Source organism: Rhineura floridana, chromosome 3 (assembly GCF_030035675.1).
Source record: "Rhineura floridana isolate rRhiFlo1 chromosome 3, rRhiFlo1.hap2, whole genome shotgun sequence".
NCBI lineage: Eukaryota > Metazoa > Chordata > Lepidosauria > Squamata > Rhineuridae > Rhineura > Rhineura floridana.
In genome coordinates, this window is record NC_084482.1 from 70,767,429 (window position 1) to 70,795,144 (window position 27,716).

The 27,716-nt window shown below is 46.7% G+C and overlaps 1 protein-coding gene across 4 annotated transcripts in view; it reads right to left on the reverse strand.

Annotated features, from left to right (window-relative positions):
* The window catches only part of USP43 (ubiquitin specific peptidase 43), a 146,607-nt gene extending 133,096 nt beyond the window's left edge, over positions 1 to 13,511 (reverse strand). For 2 of the 4 annotated variants that reach the window (XM_061616494.1, XM_061616493.1), the window contains exon 1: positions 12,653 to 13,511. In XM_061616494.1, coding sequence (XP_061472478.1) covers positions 12,653 to 13,231 — 579 coding nt within the window. In that variant the 5' untranslated portion in view covers positions 13,232 to 13,511. Of the gene's footprint in view, positions 1 to 639; positions 729 to 6,132; positions 6,274 to 12,204; positions 12,239 to 12,652 lie in introns of those variants that run through there. The other 2 variants (XM_061616496.1, XM_061616495.1) reach the window with 2 other exon arrangements.
* Between the last annotated feature and the right edge of the window lie 14,205 nt (positions 13,512 to 27,716).

Consider the following 27,716-nt stretch of genomic DNA (forward strand, 5'->3'; position numbering starts at 1 on the left):
TCTCAGCCTAATTTACCTCACAGGGTCATTGTGGGAATACAATGGGGAGGAGGAGAACCATGTACACCACCTTGAGTTCCTTGGAGGAAAGGGGGAATATAAATACACTACATAAACAAATAAATAAATAAACAAATCTGAGCTCCCTACCAGGCATTTCTTCCAACTTTTACTTCCTCTGTAGACTAGAAGTTGGAAACTAAAGAGAAGGACATTAGTAAAAACAAAGGAAGGAATGTTCCATTTGCCTCATTATCCACAGTCCCATCAAAGCAGAAGTGATGCCAGGAGTCAGGCTGATCTGAACCAAGCTTAAGCATTTTTATTCTATTTCAGATTGGGCAACGGCTTATGGATGAATCACAGGGGGGGAGAAAAGAAGGTTAGTTGTCCTGTAGGAATGCATTACATCTAGAGAATATCTGATTAGCAGCAGAAGTGAAAAGATGTGGAATCTTTACAAAACACATATAGATAGCTTGGTTTTGCTGGCTGACAGCTTAACCTTTGGCTCTCATACAGTAGTCTTCAACCTTCTGGAACTCTTCTTAGCCCAAACATGCATTTGGGGCCCACATCATAATTTTTTTACCATGCATTTGTATGATGGCATACTGCACTACTACTGTTGCAATTCACCTTAGGTTAGGCTACAACCCAGTAGCACACGGATGGGGAACATTTTTCAGCTTGAAGGCCGCATTCCCTCATGGACAATCTTCTGGGGGCTGCATGCCAATAGTGGGGGAGGCCAGAGACAAAAAGTGGGTAGAACAACAGGTGCGAGTTTTACCTTTGTATGCTAGGCTACATTCCAGCAAAAGCCAGATCTCTCTCTCCCTCCCCCTCCCTCTCTCCCTCCCCCTCCCCCTCTCCCTCTCTCTCTCTCTCTCTCTCTCTCTCACACACACACACACACACACACACGGGGAGGGGAATGGCCTGAGGAAAGTCCCAAGGGGTCAAGACAGACAGGCCTGAAGGGTTTGGTTCCTTGTCCCTGCAATAGTGTGTCCCAATCCACCAGATGAAGACCAACACTTTAGTAGACCAGACACACACACCCCCAAAAAATAGCCATGCTTGGGTCAAGAGAAAAATAAATAAATAAGGAGGTGTGGTACTCATATCTTGATAAAAGTGCTGTGGGTGCCAGCATAAAATGGCTGCAGGGACAACAACAGTAAGCATGCACAGTAAATAATTTCAGCGGTTATGGTAATAAAAGTGTACATGCAGTTTTTTACAGTTATTTGCAAAAAAAGCATATATTTCATCTATCAAATAATTTTTGAACAGAAATGAAAAAAGAGTACACACACTTTATAATGCCATTATAATGTGTTATAGTTTCTAAATATAAGGAGTCATACAAGTTTAAATTTTCCTGGGCTGTTGAACAGGTCAGCTTATCTATATAATTCATAGCCTGTTTTGAAAACCTTCCCAACATGAAACTTTAATCCTATATTCACTTTTCTAGGAGAAAAGCTGCAATGCAATGCAAAGATACAATGCTAATCCCACATAACTGGGAGTAATAATATAATGGACTGCCTTCAAGTCGATCCTGACTTATGGCAACCCTATGAATAGGGTTTTCATGGTAAGCAGTATTCAGAGGGGGTTTACTATTGCCTTCCTCTGAGGCTGAGAGGCAGTGACTGGCCCAAGGTCACCCAGTGAGCTTCATGGCTGTGTGGGGATTCGAACCCTGGTCTCCCAGGTCGTACTCCAACACCTTAACCACTACACCACACTGGCTCTCTTAATCATATTCAGAGGAGGTTTACCATTGCCTTCCTCTGAGGCTGAGAGGCAGCGACTGGCCCAAGGTCACCCAGTGAGCTTCATGGCTGTGTGGGGATTTGAACCCTGGTCTCCCAGGTCGTAGTCTGACACCTTAACCACTTTGCCACACTGGCTCTCAAACTGGGAGTAAACCCTATTGAATTCTTTTTGAGTATTATTATTATTATTATTTATTAGATTTACATCCCGCCCTTCCTCCATTAGGAGCCCAGGACATGAGTAGACATGGTTAGAACTGTGTTGTAAATCAGTGGGACTTTTCAATAGGCATAGCATAGGATTACACTGTTAATTTCTCTCTCCCCCCCCATCCTATTTTTAAGCAATTAGGCAGGGCTTAATTAGGTGTCACTGCTGTTATTTAGCAGGAAAACAATACTGATTTTTTTTTAAGTTCTGCAATGACCAACCGGTTTTGACAATAAACTATTATACGGGGTGAATGTATTTTCACATTGTGTGTATGCGTGCGTGTGTGCGTGCGTGTGTCCGTGCATGCGTGTGTTGGCTGAGAGATGGTTCAGTCAAACTGCACATGCTTATAGCATTTGTGGGGGGTCAAGTTTTATTTTGTTTTTTGTAATTTGCTATAAAATATCAGGACTGTGGAATGTTGCAGTTACAGTAACTGGGGGGGGGGCTGCCTTTGTGCATGTTTTCCCCATTCACTGCATGGTTTGTGAATATGACTTGACATATTTGTGCAATGCTTTTCTTCCTGAGTCCTCCTCACCCTTTTATATTTGCAGCAACCCTGTGAGGTTGGTTCTGCCACCAATATTGTGAAGCAGCACACACTGGGTATTTTTTGTCTGCTGTTATCAGGGATTCAAAATAACTATTCATATTGGTAATATATGTACCTAAGAAGCAGTTCATGCCAACAGATTGCCAGGAGGTGTGGGTGGGTGGGAATGTAGGGGGGGGGATCTACATACAGTATACTGGGCCCAGGAAATCCTGTTGGCACCATGAGTGGCTGCCAAGGACAGCAAAAAAAAAAAGGTGACGGTACTCTGTACTGGTTGGTACAGTCACAAACAAAGCACTGTCAAAAGTAATAGAGAAGACTATATATTGTATCTCCAGCTCACAAACTTAAGTGCAGGGCAAAAGGTGAATGGCAACTTAACTGTTCCCAGGAGGACAGTGGTCTGTTGCAGCAAAAACAACAGAGTCTTGTGGCAAAGACTGTTAAAGACTAACAATTTTATTATGGCATAAGCTTCTCTTTATCACTGTATATGTACTAGTTGCTTAAGCTGTTCTTTATATCCCAGTGGCTTAAACCAGGGAATGTGGATTTTAGTTGTGCTCAGGCATGGGAGTAAACTGTCTCAAATTCAGGTACTCCTGATTAACCAATCTCTGGCTTGAGTTGAAAAGGTCTCTTTCCTGCATCTCTTCAGGACTGGAATCTGAACGTCTGCTGCAGGTTTTATTTTTATTTTTTCCCTCCATTCATTTACTGCTGATCAAAGATCTGTCAGAAGAATAAAAAGGAAGGTCAGCGATGATGACAGCAACAGCAGCATCCCATTGGAAAGTGTGATATTACTGGCATGGGCACAGCAGAAACATGGGCAATAAATAAACATGAGCTGAACAATCTCAGAGGAGACCAAATTGACAGGCATCTGGATTGAGTGAGAAAGAGCCTCCATTCATCCAGCCCTGTCTGATTGGCTCAGCTACAATGCTAGGACAATGTGAACTATTTTTGGCACAGGACAGTCAGAGGGGGCCAGACAAGATTTGCCAACCATTCATAGGAGCCACTGAAGGAAGGAGAATGGCTCTAGGCAGTCATGGGGAGATCACCTACACAACCCTTGGCGTAACTAATTATTTGCATGCCCTCACCTCACAATGCCCCACAGTGAGAACAGTGCTTCCCACCACCCACAGGCAAAGTATTATTCAAATATGGAAGTGGACCATTGACTGATGGGGAACTGGCACTTCAGAAACCCAGGAAAAGGTCTGTTTCATTCTTTTCCTTTTTCTAATCTTTACCCTGTGAGGATCAGGTCCCTCAGCTAAATCCTCCTGGTCCCAATTACTCTAGTATCTCAGGAGCAAGCTATATATTACCTAAAGGACTACCTTATCCCACAGGAACCAGCCCATCTCCTGTAATCATCACCAGAAGTCCTATACCAGGTATTTCCACCAAATGAGCTTAGGACAGTAGCTCCTGGAGATGGGGCCTTTTCAGCTGTGGTGCCCTGATTGTGGAATACCCTCTCCAAAGCAGTGTGTCTGGCACCTAGGCTGTTTTCTTTTAGGAACCAGGTAAACGCCTTTCCTGATCAAATTTTGTTGCTAGCTTGTCATGCTTGCACCACTGTGGTCTTATTATGGGTGGTTATTTATTTCTGCTTATTGGTTTTACGATTCCTATCCCTCACAGATAACTTGGAAAGGCAGAATATACTTTTGTTAAATAAGTTGGAAAGGAGGGATATTAAATAAATAAATAAAAACCACAATAGCAGGGTTGTGTACAGAAAAGCAGATTTGGAAAAGGGCATTTTTGTACAGATTACTCCAGAGCCTGCAATCTAATGATATTGGAGGAATATTATTGCCCTCCAGGACTAGGTATTCTTAACAGGGGGATGCACAGCCAGGAAGGGTTTTTTTAAAAAAATCCTGAAACTGCAGAGTACACACTTGTTCTTCTTCAAATTTGTTTTGAAAAACTATTACTGGCTGAACCTTCCAGCACTCATGTAGCCCAATGGAATGAAAATTTGATTGGGGCTCACAGGATTATCAGTCTAAGAGGTGTTGCAGTGATATAAAAGTGCAGGACCTTGTCACAATGACCTCCATAGCCACACCCCTAAAGGGAGTCCACAACTTCATCCTCTAGGAGAGTCCAAAAATTCAGGCAACAATGTTGATCTATTATACACACAGGCACACCCCAAGGGCAACAGTGCATACCATAATACACAATTTATTAAGATCAGTTGACAGTCATAGAGGGTGGTGCAGTGGTTAGCACAAGGGTGGGGAATCTCCAGCCAAATTTGGCTCTGCACAGGTCCCAATATGACCTGCAAGGCCATTTACCCGCAACCCTTTTCCACCTGTCCCACACCTACCGTTATATGCAACATTAGGTGCAGGGGAGGCAGAGACATGGCTAGACTGCTTGCACAACTGAGTTCCCCAAGGGGAAGCCAGTCCCTACAGGAAACAAGGATGAAGTCACCACCCATCAGCTGATGGACTGACTTCAAGCCTGCTGGATAAGCTATGAGACCAAGTTCCCCTGGGGAACTCAATTGTGCAGCCAATCCCTACAGAAAGCAGTGAGAGCCAGTGTGGTGTAGTGGTTAAGGTGTTGGACTATGACCTGGCAGACCAGGGTTCGAATCTCCACACAGCCTTGAAGCTCACTGGGTGACCTTGGGCCAGTCACTGCCTCTAGCCTCAGAGGAAGGCAATGGTAAACCCACTCTGAATACTGCTTACCATGAAAACCCTATTCATAGGGTCACCCATAAGTCAGAATCAACTTGAAGGCAGTCCATTTCATTATTTTCATGCTCAGCACTTGGGAAGCACAGAGCACAAGGCTTGTAAAGCACTTTGTGCAGTACTTCCCAAATGTCTGACAGCCATTGTACAAGGGACTTTGGCAGGTGGGCTACCACACTCTCCTGTCAATAATCTGACATCATAATGACATCAGTTGATTGACAGTTAGGCTGGAACAGATAAGGTTCTGGCCACCAATCCAAAAAGGTTTCCAACCCTGGGTTTGTTATGCTTCTCCGCCCCTCAAGGCGCGAGGATCATGCTTCAGACCCAATTCCCACCCTTAGGGTAATTGTTCTGGAATCCCAAATCCCAAATTCTCTCTTACCAAGGCTATGTAAACTAACACCAACCTTGTAAGGTAGAAAGTAGGCTGCCACCACCCCCGTCACTGGTTCCACTCAAAGCTAGGGGAACTCTGAGCCCAGAAAATAGGTAAACCAAGGTCCTATAGGACAAGAGCCAAATTTACACTCCTTGTCAAGAAACCTCTGGTAAAACCCCACAAAACAGAATTAGGCTTAACTCCTTTTCCCTTTTGGTAGTTGTGTAGCTGAATGGTCAAGGTGCTGAATTCAGAACCACCCTTACCCTCAATGAACACACCAGGTTAAATAGAAGTAGCTTTATTCAACAATATAAGTGCACATTAAAATATAGCAGCAAACAATTATTCAAAACCATACACCCAAACAAGGGTTTAGGTACACATAAGAGAATTCATTCACACAACAAGAAAATAACAACCTAGCTAACCTATCTACTTACATAAGAGGTAGTTGGTTGAAGTTTCGTCTCTCCTTAGAGAGAATAGCATCAGTTGCAAGCAATGGAACCCTGCTTAGGTAACCTCCCATAGGCACCAGTCAGAAGGAACCTTTCAGAACCTTCCTAAGGGAACAAAGGCTATGGGTCTCAAGCCCTATACTTAAGGGAAAGAAACCCAACGGTCCAAGATTAATTAACCAATCAGGAGTTTTCTGATGTAATCCCTTTCTAGATGTTTCTCCTCTTTTTCGCGCCTTCCAGGCCCCCCTCCCAACAGGGCTTTCAATCTTCTCAGACTCGAATGGCCTTGAGTGCCAGGCTCTTGCTGATTAGCACAGATAACCAGGTGCCCCTGTTTAGGCCTCCCTTAACTGTCTTCAGCTGGGAATCGAAACTTAACATTTTTCCCTTTCCGAGGCCTGTGTCTCTAACAAGATGACACTCCCAGAGTTCTTTGCACTGAGCCATGATGTTACATATAATTTTAACATTTCAGAAAAATATCCAGGTTCATGACAGGGTTAGCATGTAGTTTTTGGGCTAGAGAAACTATCTGAGTTCATAACTCTGATCAGCCATGAAGTTCATTTGGTGTCACTGGGTTAGCCTAGTCTACCTCACAATGTTGTTATTAGGATAAAGCGGGATGCTCCACAACCATGTATGCCACGCTGAACTGAGAGTCTCTTGCAGGTGATGCCATAGCTCCTGCTCGTGAAAAAAAAGTCCTAGAGCTGCAATCCCTCTACACTACACCACAGAGGTGAAGCAAAAATTGCAGTTGCAGAACACTTATTTGAAGAGTGCACAAAGGCCACTGCAGGAGCAACCCAGTTGAGTCGAGGCAGCCAGTGTTCCTCCTCCCTCCTGGCCGCCTGCCTCTCTTGTCTTCACCTGACCGTCAGGATCACAGTAGAGTTGAACAAAAAAGATCTCCTAGGTATTCCCAGGCCAGCTCCCAGGGTAAGGTTACCAAACAAGTTCCCTGCAGCAATCCATTCCCAAATGACCAGACAACAGGGGAATATGTATGTGTGTGTCTGTCTCAATGAGGCCACTTAACTCCCAAGCCCTTTGTAACCAGAAGTGTGAGAGACAGACTGGAAAAGGGCAGATTTTGTTCCACAGGAATGTGAAAAATTTTCTCAACAGGACTACCTATGCTCTCTGTCTCTTTCCTACCCAGTCTCCTTCCCGGAATCCTTTGCCATGCTGTTTCCTAGAAACACAGACTGTCACACACTTCACTACTCAGCATCACAATAAACAAACAGAGGGTGTGTATGTGCTAAAGAACCCTCCCTCCCTCCAGCAGCTAAAAATGTGAAACATGGACTGGGGCTGAACAAGGGCTTAACACATTACTTTCTTTCAGCTTTTAGAGATGGAGATCTAGAAAGGAGGATTTTTAATTCCACATACTCAAACTCCCCCATCACCAGCAGCCACACACACCCCAAAAAGTGTGTCCCAATTTCCAAACACTTGTTACTTGTGTGAGAAATTGTCTGCACTAAAATCCCGCAATAGGAAAACCTCTCTGGCTTGTCTTTCTTTCAGAAATGGGGAGTGGAAATCCCAAATTTTATATTCAGATTTATACTAGGTCTTTGGGAAAACCTTCCCTTGCACTGCTTAGTTCCCAGCTCACACTGAAAAAGGAGGCCATATGTCCACACTTCATCTATGAGACACTAGTGAGTGCCCAGGCTGACAGCAAGATAGGAAGCAGTGCTGGCTCACGTACATATATACACATCATTTTGATTACTCAGTTCTTGATGGCTGGGAGATAAATGCATGTAGTGATGCCAAGGAAAATCTTCATGTGACGTGACACTGGGTGATATGGAAGTTCGTAGTTATTTCTGTAATGTAAGCTAGATCTGTGATGATCCATTCACAGATGTGTTTTCTGAAAACCAGCAATTGTAACGAGAGCCTATGGATGTTTTGTTTACACAGAAGAAAGCCTCACTGCGTTCAGCGGAACTCACTCCATCCTAAGTAAATTATTAACAACAGCTGCTACTACTACTATGATGATAATAATGGCACACAGCATGGCAGCCTTGGTCATGCAAAAAGCCCACACTTGTTCAACAAGCATCATCTCTACCACATTTCGTCAACAGGAGATATTGACACTTTTGTCCTTTTATCATCCCAGGTAGGTCAGTATTATTATCCCCATTTTGTAGGTGATGAACTTAGGTTGAGAGACAGCAACTTGTCTGGGGCCACCTGGTAAAGTTATAGAATAGTACAGCTGGAAGGGGCCTATAAGGCCATCAAGTCCAACCCCCTGCTCAATGCAGGAATCCAAATCAAAGCATTCCCGACAGCTGGCTGTCCAGCTGCCTCTTGAATGCCTCCAGGGTCGGAGAGCCCACTACCTCTCTAGGCAATTGGTTCCATGGCAGAGGTGAGATTTGAATTAATATACCAAATGTCTCAAGCTCCACTATTATTCATTATTAGCAGAGAATTTACAGTGCAGCAGACTGAAACTTTGTGAGCTGCTTGTATGAAAGGAGCAGGCTTTTTTCCTGCAAATCACTGAGACGTTAGACTTTGTAAAATAAGAAAAGCTACTTCATGTATAGAAATACATAGCTGATAGGAAAGGCATCACTTTCTAACTAGCTAAATTGTTCTAACTAACTAAGTTGGAGGCACAATAACCAGCCCTGGTCGTTGGCCCCACACTAGAGGAAAGGAACAAAGACAAAATGTCTTCTCTCCTTTGGCTGGATGGAGAGGAGAAATGATGGATGGAAATGAGGTCACCTCCCTGAGAATATCAGTTTACAAGGGAAGGAAGATAGGTAGAGGGACACAGGTAAGGATAGGCAGCCTAACCAGCTGGAGGATTCCCTCGCTATCTTCCCTTAGGTATGCAAAGAGAACCCAAACAGGAGTTGTTCTTGCCACACTTCCAGCATCCACAACCCAAGCCAGACTCTACATTACCTTCCACAAACTTCTCAAATCAGTCTGTGGAATTCCACAACCTATAGTTCATTTATCAACCTTACCCTAAAGCACAAGTGAGGAACCTGGAGCTCTCCAGATGATGTTGGACTCCATCTCCCATCAGTCCCGGCCAGCATAGCTCATGGTCAGGGATGATGGGAGGTGTAGTTTAACAACATCTGGAAGGCCACAGGTTCCCCACCCCTGCCCTGAACTGCTCTGTTGACAATCTGAGGCAACATGACGATGTTCTGATGTGGCACCATCTAGCTGTCTCACCAGGGACAGGTATGTGAACACAAGAAATCTCTGATCTTATAAATGTGGTGTCATACTCAATGGCAGATAGTAACGGACCATATTCACAAATAGGAAACTCACAGCTTTCCAAAGAGAAGTCAAACTTCCTTCTGCAATCTGAGTGGCATGATGCTACCAGTTAGCTCAAGACTGTAGTGAAAATGGTATAGAGAGTCGAATAGTTTTTTAAGATTTGCGTATCTTCTACTATGAAATGCAGTATGGAATGTAGCTGCCTTGTACGGATGTTGATGGCAGGAATACGAGCCTGAGAAGCTGTACTCTCACAAGTAGGCAGTGCATTTACCAGCCCTAGCTGCTTGAACAAAACAAAAGAAAAACATACAGATAAACAATGTTGACTAACATTGTTGGATTACTCAGCACTTGATGACCAACAGATACACGTGTGAACGGATACCATGGGAAGCTTGCATTAGAGATGCCATGAAAGTGTTTGTTCTTGTTTTTTTTTAGTGTTAGATCCATGTTGGCTCATTCAAAGGGTAAGTAATCACCTTAATGTTGCAGTCATTGAGCAAGGATGTGACCTGGCCCCAGCTACTTTCCACATGCAGTTACACAACCATTGCCCTTCACATCCGCCTTCCACCACCCTTCTTCTTGCCAAAAGCTTCTCAAGGCTGCGAAAGTATCCAGATTTTCACATCTAACATAAGTTATAAATGAACTTGCATATAATTAATTTTGAAATAAGTCTGTGGGTGATAGCAGGTGACATCTGTGGTGCTGAATCTACCCCCTAACTTATACACCACACACACAGATTTAAGGTTAGACATTGATACTAATGTTTTGTTTCATATTCCATTCTGAGGATTTGTTCCCAATAGAATTTGAAATCTGTGTTTCCAGAAACAACCACAAAGTGAAGCACTGCAAGATTCGGAAGCCTCATCTGTAATCCAGTATCCACCTGGGGTTCCTACTTAACATACAGACTTTGTGCATGGTTAGAAAAAAAACCAGATGACGCTAAAACAATTTCACCTTTGACAGTGGCTTGCTGCATCGGCAAAGAAGCCACACACACACACACACACATATCATGGTATCAGCAGGTCTGTCAATAAGCTGAATTAGTAATGTAAGATTTACCAAAGCCACAGCTCAGGCATTTACTTCAAGCAAGCCCCCAATAGCCAGCAGTCAAATGTGAGCATCAGAGGTGGAAATCTGTCAACGAGAGTGACCAGACAGTAGCTTCAAACAACAGAAAAGAAATTAGAAGCCCTCAGGCTCACAGGGCCTCCTACTCCCAGCTCCTCTAGGTCCACTATTTTAGGGAAGGCATTCCTCAAAACAAAACAAAAAAGAAAAATCCTCAACCCTCCAAAATAGGAAATCCCAGCACTGCAGTCACACCTCCTCTCCCTCCCAGTCTTGGAGGAGAGGCCTATCTATCCTTCACTATTGCAATTCTCAACCCCTCTATGCTGCACATTCATCAGTCTTTTCTTCAGCAAGCTACAGACATTTAAATAAACCACCCAGACAAATCACTGGCTCAGTACAATGAAGCTGGACCAAGCTCAGCACCCTAGTGTAGTTCACGCATCCCTCAATTAAGCAACGGATGTAGGCCCACTTGCAAGCAACACCCAGGACTCCCACCCCAAAAGGAAACACTTTCCAGTTTCTTGCCAGACTATGGCTGATGTACAAGCAACCATGCTCTGTGGCAGGCAGGGAAATGAGGACGTAACAATCTCCCTTTCTGTCCAGCTTGTGTTCTTAGCAGCAGCTCTGAACTCAAGTCTACTTTCCCAGATTCTTCACTCCTCCAAGCACAAACCCACTTCAGAAAACAGCCGGTGCCAGCACAGACCATAGAATAGGATGTCTGACTGTCCCAAATGTGCTATGAACCTGGCTGTGGGCATCTCAGTAAAGTGGCTGAGGTGGGGAAGCGAGAAGATTCACTAGGAGGGCTGTTCTGCGCTTTCAACACTGTAAGTACCCAATTAGAATGGTCTCCTCCTTCCCTGGCACTTGGTTGGCATAAAATCTGGAAGACGATGCACCAGTTCAGGGCTTCAGCCTCTGACCTCTGCTTCCTGGCTGCTGCTGCTGGTCCATTCGCCTCCATGACAGGCACACTGGCACAGGGGCTTTCAGGAGGGGAGGGGGAAAGGAGCAAGTCCCACAGCAATTAATAATAAATATTTCATTTCCAACTTCAAAGCACCGTAGAGTTCAGCAGAGCTTCTCAGGTCAGGTGTGCAATGCTTAATCGCTAGTTACCTCTCCAACACATCTCTCCTTCAATGCCTTTGCCCAGAAAAGAGAGAAACGGACAGCTTGGGTGAAGCAGTTGAGACAGCCAAATATGATGCCCTTTATTAAGAATCTCACTTTCCTGCTTGGCTCCACCGCACATGCAAATATTTCTCTATTACCCTCCCAGAACTAAAAACAAAAAACCAAACACCAGCCATCCCTAGAGCCAGAAAGTAGCATTTTCCCTATCTCTGGCTGGGGCAAGAACGTGGCCAAACTGTATGTCCCGACACCAGCAGGCACAACCACTATCTGCCTGCATAGAACAGGAAGCAGATGAGGGTATCTGAGGCATGAACCCACATTTAGCCTCCAAGCTAATCACCAAAAAGCAATCACTGCTTAAATCACCAAAAAACTGGATCTCACCACTACCACCACACCCACCCACACACACACACACACACACACACACAAACCCTCTGAGAATTTTATTCTCCTCTCCAAACTTTTTTTGGCTAGCTTATTCGCTCAGCAATACCCCATCCCCTTCACCTGCCAAGGTAATTAACCTGGTCCCACTGCCACAACCGGCCTGGACAGGAGTGATTACTCTGAAGAGCGTGGCGTGCGACTAAACAGGTGGTTGGAGAAAAGGAGGGGGGAGAGATCCGCCTAACTCTGCCCAGTTTAGCACCCATCTCGAAGTGCACGAGCGACATCAGAGTTAGAATTCGCCTGACAGCCTCAGTGGTTTGGTGTCTCTGAGCGGTCTAGCAGAGTTGAAGTCAGGACACATGCCCCTCCTGAGCAGAGTCGGATCACGTCGCGTCACTGTGGGGGTTCAATTAGGAGCGTCGAAGACTGCTTTGTCGGCGGGGTATAGACACTCAGCCTTTTTCCTTAGCGTCCCTTCTCCCGCCCCTCCCCCGGCCCAGGGAAGGAGGAGGAAGGTCCGTACCCAGCTCGCCCTCCCGCCCCCTCCCTCACTCGCGCCCCCTACCTTGAAGTCCGCGGAGAGTTGCGGAGTATACTCAAGGGTCCAGAGCGCGCGTACAAGCGCTGCCAAGTGTTGGGTGACCTCTCCGGAGGTGGTTCCGGCTCCAGGTCCGGGTGGCTCTTGTTGGTCGGGGAAAGCAAGCAGGAGGAAGGCGGCGAGCAATTCTGTGTGGCTGAGGCACTGCACCACGGCGTTCAGAAAACACGTGTTGCCGTGGTTCTTGAGTCCCTGCGCGCCGGGAGTGAGCGGGCGCGGATCCCCGGAACCGGCAGCCGGGAGCCGGCTCAGCGCGCCCCATGAGAGCCGGGCGCCGCCGCCGCCACCTGCTTGGCCACGATCGCGCTCGGGCCCGGGCGGGCGCTTAAAGCCGCCTTCGTCGTCCTCTGCCTCGGCGCTTTGCCGCCGCCGCTGCTGCCGCGCCCCCCGCAAAGTTTGCAAGAGGCGCCGGGCCAGCCTGCTCAGAGCACGCACGGCTCGGCGCCGCCGCCCGGCTCCGGCATGATGCTGCTCGCAGCTCCGAGTCCTTCCCGGAGAGGACTGCGCACCGGGGCCGAGCTTTTCCCCCGCCTCGAGCTCGCCCATCGGGGCCAGGCTGCGGCGATCGATTCCTCCGCCAACTGCCGCCGCCACCACCTCTTCGGCTACCTGTGTGGCTCGCCCTCCGCCTCCCTGCGCGCTCCGAGCCTCTCCGCCCGCCCCCCGCTGTTTCTGGCTGGGCAGGGTTGGGCTGGGCAGAGAGGCGGAGGGGAGCGGGCCGGGCTCATGGCAGGGGGCAGGCGGGCATCTTGCCTTGCCCCATGGCGAAGCGCACGTTGCTTTCCCCGCCTCCTTAGTTCGCCGCCGGATCGGGAGAGCCTGGGGAAGTAAACCGAAGGGGGGAGGGCTGGTGTGGATCGCGCGGGCTTAGTTTGGAGGTGCGGAGCCAAGCACCTCCCTCTGTTGAGAGCTCACCCGCCTGGTTCAACAGGGGGAAGGCTGCATTTTTTTTAAGGCGAGGCGCTGCTGCTGCCGACGCTAAGAAGTGGCATCCGCTGGAGCTTGGCAGGCACACGGAGCAGGATCGCCGGGACCAGGCTGGGTGTTGCCGGCGGGAATAGGGTCTGCAACGCGGAACAGGGCTTTCTGCAGCCGCGCAACCTGCCCGGCCCGGACACCTTGCTTCTTGGCTCAGGTATTGAACAGTCAGTGCCAGATTATGCGATGGGCTGGGAAAGAAAGCTGGTGTTTGCTGTGGCTGTGGATTAAGAGGAATCCTGAAGAAATCAGCCCTGCCACCTTCGTGGAATGCAGCCTGTGCCAGGTGTAGATGGGCCTCACTTTCAAGGTTAAAAAAGCAAAGCAGCAGAAAGCCCTACCTTAGTCCCACGTTTTTCGACTATCACTGCTACCTAGTACAGGACAGATCACTGGACCATAGACCCACATGCAGTAGTGTAGTGGCAAATTCAGAAGTACAGGGTCCCTTCATGATAGTCACAGCCACATCCCCCCCCCCATTTTTTTGCTGCTGGGTTGAGAATGAGATCCTTCTTAATGCCTTCTCCCACAACGTCCCTAGCATGAGAGTGTTAGCTACTGAAAAGAGTCTTCTCAGTGGCTGACTCACCTACTTTCATTCTGATTGGTTCATAGGATGCTGGAGACATTGGGACCCTGCTCCCAAAAACTTAAGGGGTCTAAGACCCCCTGAGACCCTGGATAACTACACCACTGCCCACACGTGCAGGGTGACCCAATGCATTTGGAAGTAAGTCCCATTGTCTTCAGGGGAGCTTTTCCCCACGTTGCTGGGCAAGGATTGCAGCTTTAGCAGCCATTCATACTGTTTGCAGGAATGGTAGGAATTCCCACTTTCCACCAGATCTGTGCAACCCACACTACTCCAGTAACATTTGGACCTGGCTGGCAGACCTTGTTAGTTCCCATGCCTATTATGCATGGGAGTTCCCAAGAATAGGGGTGATGCTGTCGTAGGATTTTTTTTTAAAATCATGCTATCAGCCCTTCTCCTGTCAGCTCCTAGCTTCAAATATTACATTGCTCCTGTAATGTAAGAACTGGTCCTCAGATGCTTGCAATATTGCAATAGTATGCAGAAAATACCTGTATGTTGTATCTGCAAAGAGTTGATGTACACAAGGATTTCAGGCAGCCCCCATGAATCCACTACTAATATGAATCACACCATAGATTAGAAAATGTACACAACAAGTAGGCATGTTGGGACTCCGGTTTCAATGAGTCCATGCAGTGTTCAGTTCAAATCTCACCTCTCCCATGAATCCGTAGGATGCCTTTAGGCAAGCAACTATCAGCCTCAACCCTTATTTGACTTAAGGGAATAATAATACTGACCTACATTACAGGTTTGTTGTGAGGATGACTGAAATAATGTATGAGAACTGCTTTGCTCACTCCAAACGTTCTAAGGAAGAAAATATAGGCTTTAGTTATTAGTTCAGTGCATGGTGAGACCATTAGTGTGTGTTGAATTGTCACACCGGTCCAGCATAGTACGCATGCTGGTCCTTAATCCACGTTAGCAGCCCAATAAATGAGGGTTGACAGAGTTGCAAGATGGGCATGCAGCAGCCAAATGGCTACCCTGCTAGCTGCCACATGCCTAAAACATAAATCATCTAGTCTAAGGGCCGGTTTGCATGCAGGAGGACACAGTGGTTGGTTGAAGTCGCTGCCCACATTGGCTCTCTGCCTGTGATCACTGAGTGGTGTGCTGTGTTGTGTTCAGCTCTTAAGCCAATTGTGCTTAAAAGTTTTGCCTTCCCACACCTTGCAGTCCTTCCATATGAACACAAGTTAAATTTTTCACAAGATGGGATACACATAAGTGACCCACTATAAGCTGACTAGAAGTCTCACTGAACTCATTAGGATTTACTTCTGCATAGACACACTGTGCTGCCTATAAATAAGATCACTTTTTAAGTTGGAAAAATGGCCTTGTGGATCCTCCTCAGAAACAGACAAATTTCACATGAAAGGCATTAGTTCCCACTTCCCCTTGAGCTCTTTAAGGGCTCAGGAGGTCCTTTAGGCCTTAGACCAACATCAGGAGAAGGACCGTAGCTAAGGGAAGGGCTGTAGCTCAGCGGTATTGCCTACAGAAGGTCCCAGGTTCAATCCCCGGCATCTCCAGCTAAGGCGGAGACAGAACTGCTGCCTGAAACCCTGGAAGGCCACTGCCAGTCTGTATAGATAATACTGAGCTTGCTGGACCAATAGTCTTGACTCGGTGTAAGGCAGCTTTCTATGTTCCTGTGGGGATTTGTTGGGAAATGGAATGATCCAGGGCTAGAAAATGGGAAAAGGTTAGTTCCTCAAGGCAATAGAGAGCTATAAACACTACAGAGCAATCACCGATTTTCAAACTAAGTGGAGGGCACCATAGTGTGACCCAAAGGAAACATTAGTATGCCGCAAGGAATAAACATTAGACAGCTAAAGACTCTGGCGACACTCAGGGCATGCCTCCTGTCCATCTTTTCAGGTGGGGCTGTGCAAGGGTTCCTCCAATTTTAATTCTAAAAAAGACAGTTGCTCTGCACAATATCAGACGCTCGGGGAAAGCAGCTGCAGTGCCATGTGGCCCTTTGACAGTCTAGGACACAGTCCTCCTCTTGTGCAAGGTCTGCTGAAACGAGCAGAAGCTACTTATGCAGAGGTGCACAACTTTCAACCCAGGCTAGGCCTCATTGGCAGCAGCTAGATTTCTTTTATCTAAGGCGGGGAAACATTGTGAAAAACTGGGCTTAAGGCCTATTGCTGGCAGTGTTGGACTAAGTGAACAATTTGTCTGAGAAGCTGTAAGATTGTATTTAGGAGAGTCTGGCAGCATAAATGCATAAATGTCTACAGCTGACTGTTTCCTGCTTCTGTGAATGCCCTAGTAATGGAAATGGACTGGCTTCAAGTCGATGCCGACTTATGTTGACCCTATGAATAGGGTTTTCATGGTAAGCGGTATTCAGAGGTGGTTTACCATCGCCTTCCTCTGGGGCTGAGAGGCAGTGACTGGCCCAAGGTCACCCAGTGAGCTTCATGGCTGTGTGGGGATTTGAACCCTGGTCTCCCAGGTCGTAGTCCAACACTAACCACTACACCACACTGGCTCTCCAAATGCCCTAGTACTGCCTATATGTAATACCTTCCTGTATTGGAAGCAACTGTGCTGGCTTTCCACCTTTCATCTCTTTTTGTCACTGCTGGTCTTTTTAAAAAACAAAACAGCCTAGAGAATAATAAGCTTCCCCTACTCTTTCAGCGAAAGCAAAAGTGAAAGCAACTCTATGTGGAGAGGGTGGTTGCATGTTCTACTTTGCAGAAACTGGAGCTCTATTTGAAAGGCTGTCTGGTCCAAGTTGGGTTTAAAGGTAAAGGAAACCTAAGGAGGGAGAGCAGAGAAGGCCTTGAAGGTTTCCTCAAAGGTAGCATAGTTCTCGTCCACACAAATTTGCTTCATTGGTAATGTATTGCCACCCTGGGCTCCTTCTGGGAGGAAGGGTGGGATGGAAATTTAATAAATAAATAATGTATTGCTCTGTCATTGATAAGGTCCATCAAGTAGATACGTAGGTGAGGAGAACTGCATTCCAATCCCAGCTCTGCTTTGGGCAAGTCTCAATCTCTCAAAAATCTGCCTTTCTCCAATTATATTACAAAATGTAGAAACAACTCTTAAGCAGGTCTAGTCATGAAGAACTCTGAGAAGGTTTCTGTTTTCTTCCAAAGCAGGAGTAGGGAACCTTTTTCATCCCAAGCGCCACACTCCCTTCTAGGCAACCTTCTGGAGGTCACATGTCAGTGGTGGGCAGGGCCAGAGGCAAAAGTGGACGGAGCAAAAAAAAAACACCCAGTGAACTTGCACATCCCTTTCTATCCTCCACCTTGGCAAGCAAGAAGCATTATCAGAGTTCAAAGACACATTGCAGCTAGGCAAAATCACTCAAGGAGGGTGGAAAGCAGGGCTGGTGAAGGGTGTGGCCTGGGAAGAGTCCCAAGGGCCAAAAGAGGGGCCTGGAAGGCCCCATTCAGCTCTCGCCCCCAAAGTCTCCCAATCCCCAACCCTGTTCTAAAAGAATGATGGGAGCAGGACCGGCACCACTGCACCAGGCATGCTTTGGGCACCAGCTTGCCCTGGGCTCTGGTGCACGTGCGCACCCCACCTACCTATCTTTTCTGTCTTTTGCAGCTGTGCATGCTGGGCTGCCATTAACCAAAATGGCAGCCAAGGTTTCCCTAAGGGGCTGAAGCCTCCTCCACCATCTTGGTTGATGGCACGCATGCGTGCTATGCACATGCATCCCTGCCATCAACCAAGATGGCGGCAGGGGCATCAGCATTTTAGGGAAACCTCAGCTGCCATCTTGGTTAATGGCAGCCCTGCGCACAGCTCGCGCAGCCACAAAAGACAGGAGAGACAGGTAGGTGGAGCCAGCGAATGGGTGGGTGGCTAGGAAGCTCTCTCCCTGCGATCCGTGGCAGTACTGTGCTGTGAATCGCGGAAGAGGAGTGCTACTGGTCCCCCACCCTATCGAGGAGGCCCTCGGCCAGGGCCTGACCTGGCCGCCTTTTAGCGCCGGCCCTGGATGGGAGTTTCCTGCTTCCATTTTGGCCTTTTCTAGGGAAGGGCTGTAGCTCAGTGGTAGAGCCTTGCATGCAGAAGGTCCCAGGTCCAATCCCAGGCATCTCCAGGTTGGGGTGGGAGGGACTCCTGTCTGAAATCCTGGAGAGCTGCTGCCAGATAGTGTAGACCATAATGAGGTAGATGGACCAATAGTCTGCCCCTTGAAAGTCAAAACTTCCTATGTTCCTAGCCTTCATGATTGTAGAGAATAGGCAGTCTCCATTAAAGCCAAAGAAACCAGAAGGAGATTGCATGGCCTCCCACTCAGCTCCCACTTTCTTCCTATCGGCACCAGTCCCTGCCCTTATATGGCCCTGTTGCCATCTATGCTAATGAATCTTAAACTTTGTGTAGTTACCAGTTTTCTCTGTGGATGTGAAAGCTGGACAGTGAAAAAAGCGGACAAGAGAAAAATCAACTCATTTGAAATGTGGTGTTGGAGGACCACTTTGTGCATACCGTGGTCCGGGAAAAAGACAAATAATTGGGTGATAGAACAAATTAAACCAGAACTATCACTAGAAGCTAAAATGATGAAACTGAGGTTATCATACTTTGGACACATAATGAGAAGACATGATTCACTAGAAAAGACCATAATGCTGGGAAAAACAGAAGGGAGTAGAAAAAGAGGAAGGCTAAACAAGAAATGAATTGATTCCATAAAGGAAACCGCAGACCTGAACTTACAAGATTTGAACAGGGTGGTTCACGACAGATGCTATTGAAGGTCACTGATTCATAGGGTCGCCATAAGTCATAATTGACTTGAAGGCACATAACAACAGTTGTCAACTTTGTGTAGTTGGTGAGAAGAGAACTGCTACAGTCCCCATCTAGGTCAGTTTGTCCACAGATCCCTTCAGCCACCCACCTTCCATATCGAAGAGGTAAGGAGGACAAAGGGTGAGGGACAGGCAGAGGAACAAGATGCAGTATGACACTTGCATCTTCTGGTGCATTGTTGCTTTAAAGAAAAGCATTAGCTGTTGTGATTTTCACAGTGCAATCCACTACAAGCAATAGCAATGGTAGCTTTTAAAAGCATAGGAAAAATCTCCAACTAGCAACCTTAAATATTTTAACCTAGTCACTGAACCAAAACATGGGGGCATAAAGAAGTCTCAGATGATAACAGATTGGACTTCTGTTACCAGAGCAAATCGAGCGTGCCTCTGCATTGCTAATCTACCCACTGTCTTTCAATAACAAAATGGGGGGGGGGGAGAGTAGCATAGAATTAAACATTCTAGCAGTGTCACAGTGGCACGCATTAGGCTTTATCTAGGTTACCAGCAAAAGCAAGGTTTCTTCCTGCTTTGGTCTGTTAAGGTCCCGGTGAGCTAAAGAGATAAAAAGTTCATAGCAGGTATCAAGTGTGGCATGTATGACTTAATGCCTGATCTGCATAAGACCCAGGCAACTGCATAACTTCCTTAGCCACAAGGTCAGGCCCCAGAGGAGAGCCTGTTACCAGGTGTCAGCTCCAGGCTGCCAAGCAGCATCGGGTGTCTTCGCTGTCAAGTCAGGCAAACAGTGACTGACAGGTACGTGTGTGAGAGAGAACCAGAGCAAGAGCACAGGAACCTGGATCTGGTTGTCAGGGAAATGGTGATTTTCTCAGATGAGCTGGGATTCCTTCTTCTAACTTAATAGTGCCCTGCAGACCAAAATGTAGCACACTGATTTGAGTCAGGTCATACAGCTTAGAAAGGTAGAAGAGGCCACCTTCCAAAGCAGGCATGCCATCCTCATTGGAAGTCATGTTGTAAGGAGAAGAAATCTTCTCTGGGCATGAAGCCAACATAACTGCACCTCTCTCCAACCAATCTCTCCCATACAGAAAGGTTAGTCAGCATACCTGTCAAATACAGGTGGTTTCGAGCCTAATCCTGTAAAATCTCATCTGCCTTCTCATGGCATAAGGAAGGACACCCTTTTTTTTTTTACTTGCTCCCTCATGCATGCATACCATCTCATACTTATAGTGCTTTACATAGGCAACATAGACAGGTCCCTCCTCCCAAGGAGCTTACAATCTAAAACAGACAGTGAAAAATAACAAATGGAGAGAGAGATGAAGCTAGTGAGGGAAGAAAGAGGCTAAATGCCATTAACAAACATAGCATGGTTACAAGAGGATATCCAATCTATTCCATTTTTGAAGAGAATAGTTTGAGGACTGCTAAAATGGGGACCCAGGCAGCAGCCATAGTAGTGACTGGTGAAGTATCCTCAGAGGCAACAGCAAGGCATCCTTGGAGTCTTGGAGGATGATTGTGTAGGCTGGCTGGTTATCCACCCAGATTATCTCCAAATTGGATTGCTAAATCTCCTGCAGCCCAAAAACTGAGATGCAAAAGGTGGGGCTTTGTGATGTCATGAGGCGGGACTTAGTGATGTTTTAGGGTCACCAGCCCTCGAAGATCAAAACTCTGATACATGGATTGGGCCAGGGACCTTAGTGATAAAGGGTATTTTACGCTCCCTTTAATGAGACTGCCTTGCTGTGTTTATTACAATGAAGATATACTGCAGACTGTATTCACCTTCTCAAGAGATTGTCCTGCTGTTTGATGCTGAGGGCCGCATTCCCCTCTGGTCAGTCTTCTGAGGGCCACATGCCAGTGGGGGTTGGGGCTAGAAACAAATGTGGGCAGAGCAAGGAATGCAATTTTTACCTTTGTTCTATAGGCTAGTTTCTACACACATACACACACACTCCTCTCTATCCTTCATCCAGACAAGCAAAAGGCATTATCAGAGTTCAAGGTCACATTTCAGCAAGGCGAAAATACTTGGGGCCCAGCCTAGAAAGTGTTTGAAAAGCCAGGTAGAGAGGCCTGGAGGGCCACATTCAGTTCCCCACCCCTGATGTACATAGTATGATTCAAGGCCAGCAAGAAAATTTGCCAGTTACATTTCTGAACATGCTTATTGTTTGAGCTTCTTGCATACTTCTCTCCCTTGAAGGATGGTGCATTTTCATTATTTTTCCTGATTACTAATATGATGTCGTGATATCTGTGGTGAAGATATTATTGAATGCTGAATTTGATCCCTCTGTACAGAGCGGGATAATCCACAGTTTCCATATTCGGTTTGTCATCTGACAGTCCTCACTTTGCCTTTTAGTTCGCTCTTTCCCAATTAAAAAAAACGCTTTTTTGCACCCGCACATGCAGCGGTAAGACCCCTACATTCTTTTTGCTTTTTCCAAGCTCCGCCTCTAAAACCTCCCCCTATCAACCAATTGGTCAGCAAAAAAATTACATATGCTCCTCTCCCCCTTTGCAACGAAGCACAATATGGCTGTAAAGGAGTTCTGGCCTGGAAGGAAAGGCTGCTGGTTGGTTTCAGGCCTGCCTTGTTTGTATTCTCCCTTTCCTTTCCATGGAGAATGAAATTGACAAACCTTTCCCAGAAGCCCTTTTCTAGGTTTGTATTTGCAATATTACACTTAAAGGAATGTGTGCTTTTTGCCTTTATTGATATTTAAGGAGATACACATGCTGGCAATTGCACTTATTTCTCCAAAAAAGCAAGAAAGGTGTGCCCCCCCCTCCTTCTCCCTTTCCTTCCCACTGAGAATGAAATTGACAAAACTTTCCCGAACAGGCTTGAAACCGACCAGAAGCCGTTTTCTAAGTTTGCATTTGCAATATTACACTTAAAGGAATGTATGCTTTTCTGATTTCAAGCAAAACCCCCAGTAAATACAATGAAATTGACAAAGCTTTCCGGAGGCAGGCTGAAACCGACCACTCCACCTTTCTCGCTTGCTGTGCATTGCAGATCTCACCCAGAGTGGCCGCCCAGTTTGCAGGCTGGCAAAAAATAAAATGCATCTGCGCAGTAGTTGCAGATCCCCCCCAACACCCCACCATTGCGATGATTGGTTCAATTTTCCCAGGGTTATTCTTGCACATGCACAAAAGTGCAGATACGTGATTGGCTGGAATGAGGAGAAGGGGCAAGGGGAAACGCCCAAAAACTGCCCATCAGCTGTAAAGTCTGCGGTATTGCATCCTAACTCCTGAAGGCACAGCGGATGATTCCCAATTTTAAACAGCAAATTGCATTTTTGGCAGTATTGCAAGGAGCAGATTTAACCTGCGAAAATGCATAACAGTGCGAGACGTCATTTGGACGACTGAAAAATAATGAAGACACATAGCGGGCGTGTCACACATTTTGCAGTCATCTGGATGAGCCCTATATGACTACTAACATTACAGACACACAGAGGTATTATTGGTGGCTGCCCCAGAAATCTGTCCCAAAATCAGTCCCATAGAGATATGCCAGATCCTAAGCATTTTCCTGAAAATTTAAGAACGTGATGGGGATGTGTCTTCCTGTGACCAATGCCAGATTTAGGAACAAGCCACGTAAGCCATGGCTTAGGTCCTCACATTGTGAGAGGCCTCTTAATAAGTTGGAGATAACTAAGAAGTGTTATTATAATTGAAATCGCTTTGGCTTCAATAACCTTTCATATAAAACCCACCACCAAAATTCTGAACCCTTACCTCCTCATCCCAATCCACACCCAAGCCCATCAACTTCCCTTCTAGGGCTGCTGGACTACTTACATCATCCATAGGTTATCCAGCATTACCTCAGACCTCAAGAGGATACAATGGGAGCCAACCTACCAACTCATTCTAAAGTCCCGGGCCATTCCACACAAGGAACTATGTCCACTAATCCCCTCCTCACCACTTTCCCACTACTTTTTTTCTCTTCATTTTACGGCACGGGGCCTCTGAATCTCGACATGGCTTAGGGCCTCAGCATGTCTTAATCCAGCCCTGTGTACTGGGCCGGCGGCAGGCATGCCAAGGCCCTTGGGCACCAGCCTGCCCCGGGCCCCAGCACCTGCACACATGCCCCACCAACCTACCTTCTGCAATCCGTGGCAACACAGGCTCCCGACCCTGCCACGGATTGCAGAGAAGGAGCTCCCAGACACCCCCTACTGCTGTGTAGGCCCGCAATGCCCGCCTTCATGCCCCATCTACATCTCCCTTGACTTAAATGTTGGTTGCACTGTGGGTGCAAGCCTGCCATCAATGAGGATGGCGGCCGAGGCTTCCCTAATGTCTCGTCCAGAGCCGGAAGGACGAGGCTGAGACGAGGGTGCAAGTAAATCTCGTTTTATTAGAGTAATGGATACATCAAAGGCATGGCGCTTCATAGAAAACCCTGTGCTAACTCACTAGAATCCCTAACTACACTCTAGGCATGCTCTGCGGCGTATGAAGAAAGTTGACTCAGCAACCTCCCCGTGCGCTGCCAGCTTAAATAGGGAACGTTTTTGAGTGTAATCTCTGACTCCTTCGCAAGTCCTGTCTCTGCCCTGTCCGCTTTTTAAGGCGGTGGGTGCAAGGTGATGGGGGCGGGTCTCCAACAGTTCATCGGAAGACACCTGCTCCGGAGTAGGCTCGAGGTCAGGAGGCTGCGTCACGCTGTTGGCATCCTGAGAACTGCTTGGCTGGGGAGGAGTTGGCAGAGTCTCCTGAACTCCCCCCAATGGCTCCTCTGCGACAACTGGGAGCAGCACGCTCTCCTCTTCTGAGATCTCGCTATCAGTGGGAATTGGCTCAAGTTCAGGCTCGCTTCCCCTCCCAAGGTCCTGCTCAGACTCAATAATTGCTGGTTCTTCTGCGCCCTCAGACAGCTGAGGCGCCTGCAACTCCTGCCTCCCCCCTTCCTGCCCCTAAAGGGAGAGCTGAGGCTCAACACCTAAGGGACTGATACCTATGCCACCATCTTGGTTGATGGCACGCATGCGTGCTATGCACACACATCCCTACCATCAACCAAGATGGTGGAAGGGGAATCAGCCCCTTAGGAAGACGTCGGCCGCCATCTTGGTTGATGACAGGCTTGCGCCCACAGCGCAACCAGCATTTACGTCAAGGGAGAGGTAGGTGGGGCATGTAGGTGGGCGTTGTGGGCCTACGCAGCAGTAGGGGTGCCTGGGAGCTCCCTCTCATAATCTGCAGCAGGGTCAGGAGCCGATGCTATCACGGATCACAGAAGGGAGCACTACCCACCCAACCTAAGGCAGGGCCCTTCAGGGCGCCTCAGCCAGGGCCTGACCTAGCCACCCCCTGGTGCCGGCCCTGCCTGCCTAAAACCCAAAGAAAACAATCAAAGAAAATCCTCACACAAGTTTTTTGTTTTTGTTTTTTTAAAAACCACGTTTCTGACCTGAGCAGAGTTTTTAAGCATGGATCAGGCCAGCAACAGCCACTCCAACATGTACTCTCAAAGACAACCCTCGTCAGGTAGGGCAGGCTCCTGTCAGAGAAATGAGACTCTTGAAGGTACAGATTGGGCAACTGTTCACAGCCCAATCCAGGCAGGCTGGATGAAATCCAGCAAAGGGCCAGATCCAGTCCATGTGCTGTAGATTCACCACTGTCCTTGTCATAAGACCTTTTACATTCACTGGTGTTTGAGTGCAAGTGCTTAATGCTGGTCTAGGAATGGATTTAAATAGAGTTGCTGGCTATTTTTTCCTGATCAGATTTGTGTGACTTTAGTTGCAGAATAAAGAGAAATCTGCATGCTTGTCACATAGCTGATAAAGGGACCAGATCCTGCAGTGAAAAACTTGACAACTTTTAATCTTGTTCTGTTTCATTTTAATGTGACTGTTTTATGTGTTCTAAAATATATTGCTTAGTGTGATTCATGCTTCTGGTACTAGACAGGCTAAAGATGTAAATAAATTAACTAAGTATCCGATGGTAGAGATTAACTACATATTCCTTGAGAATGATTGCAGGATTATGTCATAGAAGTGAATACACTGAAACAGTTCTCTTGCATTTTATCTGGGGGGGTTTCCTGCAAAAAAAAGAGAGAGCTGAATTCTATTACCTTCAAAAATGTATTTCTTAGATAATTAACTTTCTGCATCTTGATCTTTGTCGAGATTCAGAAGAAAAATGGAATTCAATTAGAAATGATACAAAAGAGCATTTTAGCTGAAAAGAAGCTATCTTCCATCATGATGTGGGAAAAGAAGCTGTCTGTGTCAAATCAACCACCCCCTGAGAAACTCCGCAGGGAGTAGGCAAAACCATCGTAAAATTCTCAACTGCATTCTGGTTTGGAGAGGCTGAGGCTGATACTTTGAAGATAAGCAAGTGAAGGAAGAGGGAACTAAAAAAAAACTAGTTGCATTGCCAGGCAGGTTACACTTTAAAGCAAGGCACATGTAATGCCATGCATTGACCATTTATTGTCTTATTTGTGACACCTGGATCTCTCTAATTGCAAGGAATGTGGGCCGTGTGTGTATGTATGTATGAGGGCAGGAGGGCAATATCTTGGCCCTACACCACTCTCATGCCTGTAGCTCATTAAACCATTCTTTCTAGGCTTGCCAGCTCTTGAAATAAAAAGGATCTAGGAATGGTGTAGGGTGGAGCTGAGAGCCTACAGGGGTAGAGCCACAGAATGCTGTCAATATTTGGTAGGGAGCTATTGTGTATTCTTTCAAGTCTCCTGCCACCAAATGGTAATGTCCACAAATGATACCAGTCCCTCCGAGATTAGAGCACTAGGAAAATAGGAAGCTTCCTGATACCTAGACAGGCCATGTGGTTATTTATTTATAAAAAATATTTATATACTGCTATTCATTATAAAAAATCAAAGCTGTTTACAACATACTGTATATAAATAAACAATAAAACTATATAAAAATTAAAATCAGAAATCATTAACTAACTATTGTAGAAAGCTATCTACTCAGTTGCCTGCATAAACCTGGTAACAGAAAAGTTTTCAGCAGGTGTTTAAAACAGAACAGAAGGTGCCTGTTGAATCTCTATTGGCAAAGCACTCTACAGGACTGGACCCATGACCATAAAGGCTCAATTTCTTGTTGTGAAATGAGCATCACCAGCTTGCGGGATGACCAACCATGTTCCTGCAGATGATCTCAGTGATCGAGCTGGGATATAAGGGTTCAGGAGGTCCTTAAGGTATCCTGGATCTGAATTGTTCAGGGCTTTGCAAATTAATATAGGACCTTGAACCTAGCTCAGTAGTAGATGGGCAACCTGTGCATATGTTTTAACAATGGTGTCACATGTTGTTGGCCATGTGCTCCCATCTGGCTGCCACATTTTGCACCAGCTGGAGCTTCCAAACCAGGGCCAATGGCAACCCCACATAGAGCACACTGAAGTAATCCAGCCTCGAGGTTATCAACGCATGGACTACAGAGGTCAGGCTATCCCTGTCCAGGAATGGCCATAGCTGATGAACCAAAGCAGGTAAAAAGCATTCCTAGCCACAGATACTTGAGCCTCTAGTGACGAATCCAAGAGTACCCCTAGGCTACAGACCTGGCCCATCAGAAGGAGTGCAACCCCATCCAGAACAGGTAACCTGCCTATCTCCCAACGTGGGAGCCACCTATCCAAAGAGCCTGTGTCGTCCTAGGATTCAAGCACAGTTTATTGGCCCTTATTCAGTCCACTACAGCATTCAGACACTGATCCAGAGTGTTCACAGCCTCTCCTGGTTCAGATGTTATGGAAAAATAGAGCTGCATGTCATCATCAGCATACTGATGACACCTTGCTCCCAAACTCCTAATAACTGCCCCAATGGCTTCAAATAGATGTTAAACAGCACTGGGGAAAGGATAGTACCCTGCAGAAACCTATAGTGCAAGTGTCATGGGGCCAAGGAGTACTCACCCAATGCTACACTCTGAGCACAGCCTGCTGTACTATGTAACTACCATAATACAGTGCCACAGGCTAGGAAAAGACATTAAGACTCCTGGGTGTCAGAACATCATATAGGGAACCCATGGCAGTTTCAGTACCAAATCCAGGCCTGAATCCTGATTGAAATGAATCTAAAAAATCTGTCTCCTCCAAGAGTACCTGATCTGGTTGGCAACCACCCTCTCAAGAACTTTGCCCAGAAAGGAGACATTTGCCACTGGTCTAAAAGGATCTTCCGGGTCCGGGCAACACTTCTTTAGGAGTGGGCTTACTACTGTCTCTTTCAGGCAGCCTGGGACCACTCCTTCTTGGAGAGAATCATTAAATATCTCTCTGGCCCACCCAGCTATCCCCTCCCTGCCAGATTTTATCAGCCATGAAGGGCAAGGGTCCAAGACACAAATGGTTGCACAAACCCAGCCAAATACCTTGTCCACATCCTCAGGCTGCTCCAAACACCTCATCTGCATCATCGGCAGCAACTGTGGAGTGCAAATCCTGGCAGATGGAAGCGATTTTATCCTCAAAATGCTTAGCAAACATGTCACAATGGGCTTAAGATAGCTCTACCACCTCTATAGGGCCCGTATGCAATCAGCCACTCTAAACATCTCTGCTGGACAGCAAGCTGATGATGCAATGGAGATGGAGGTGGAAGTTT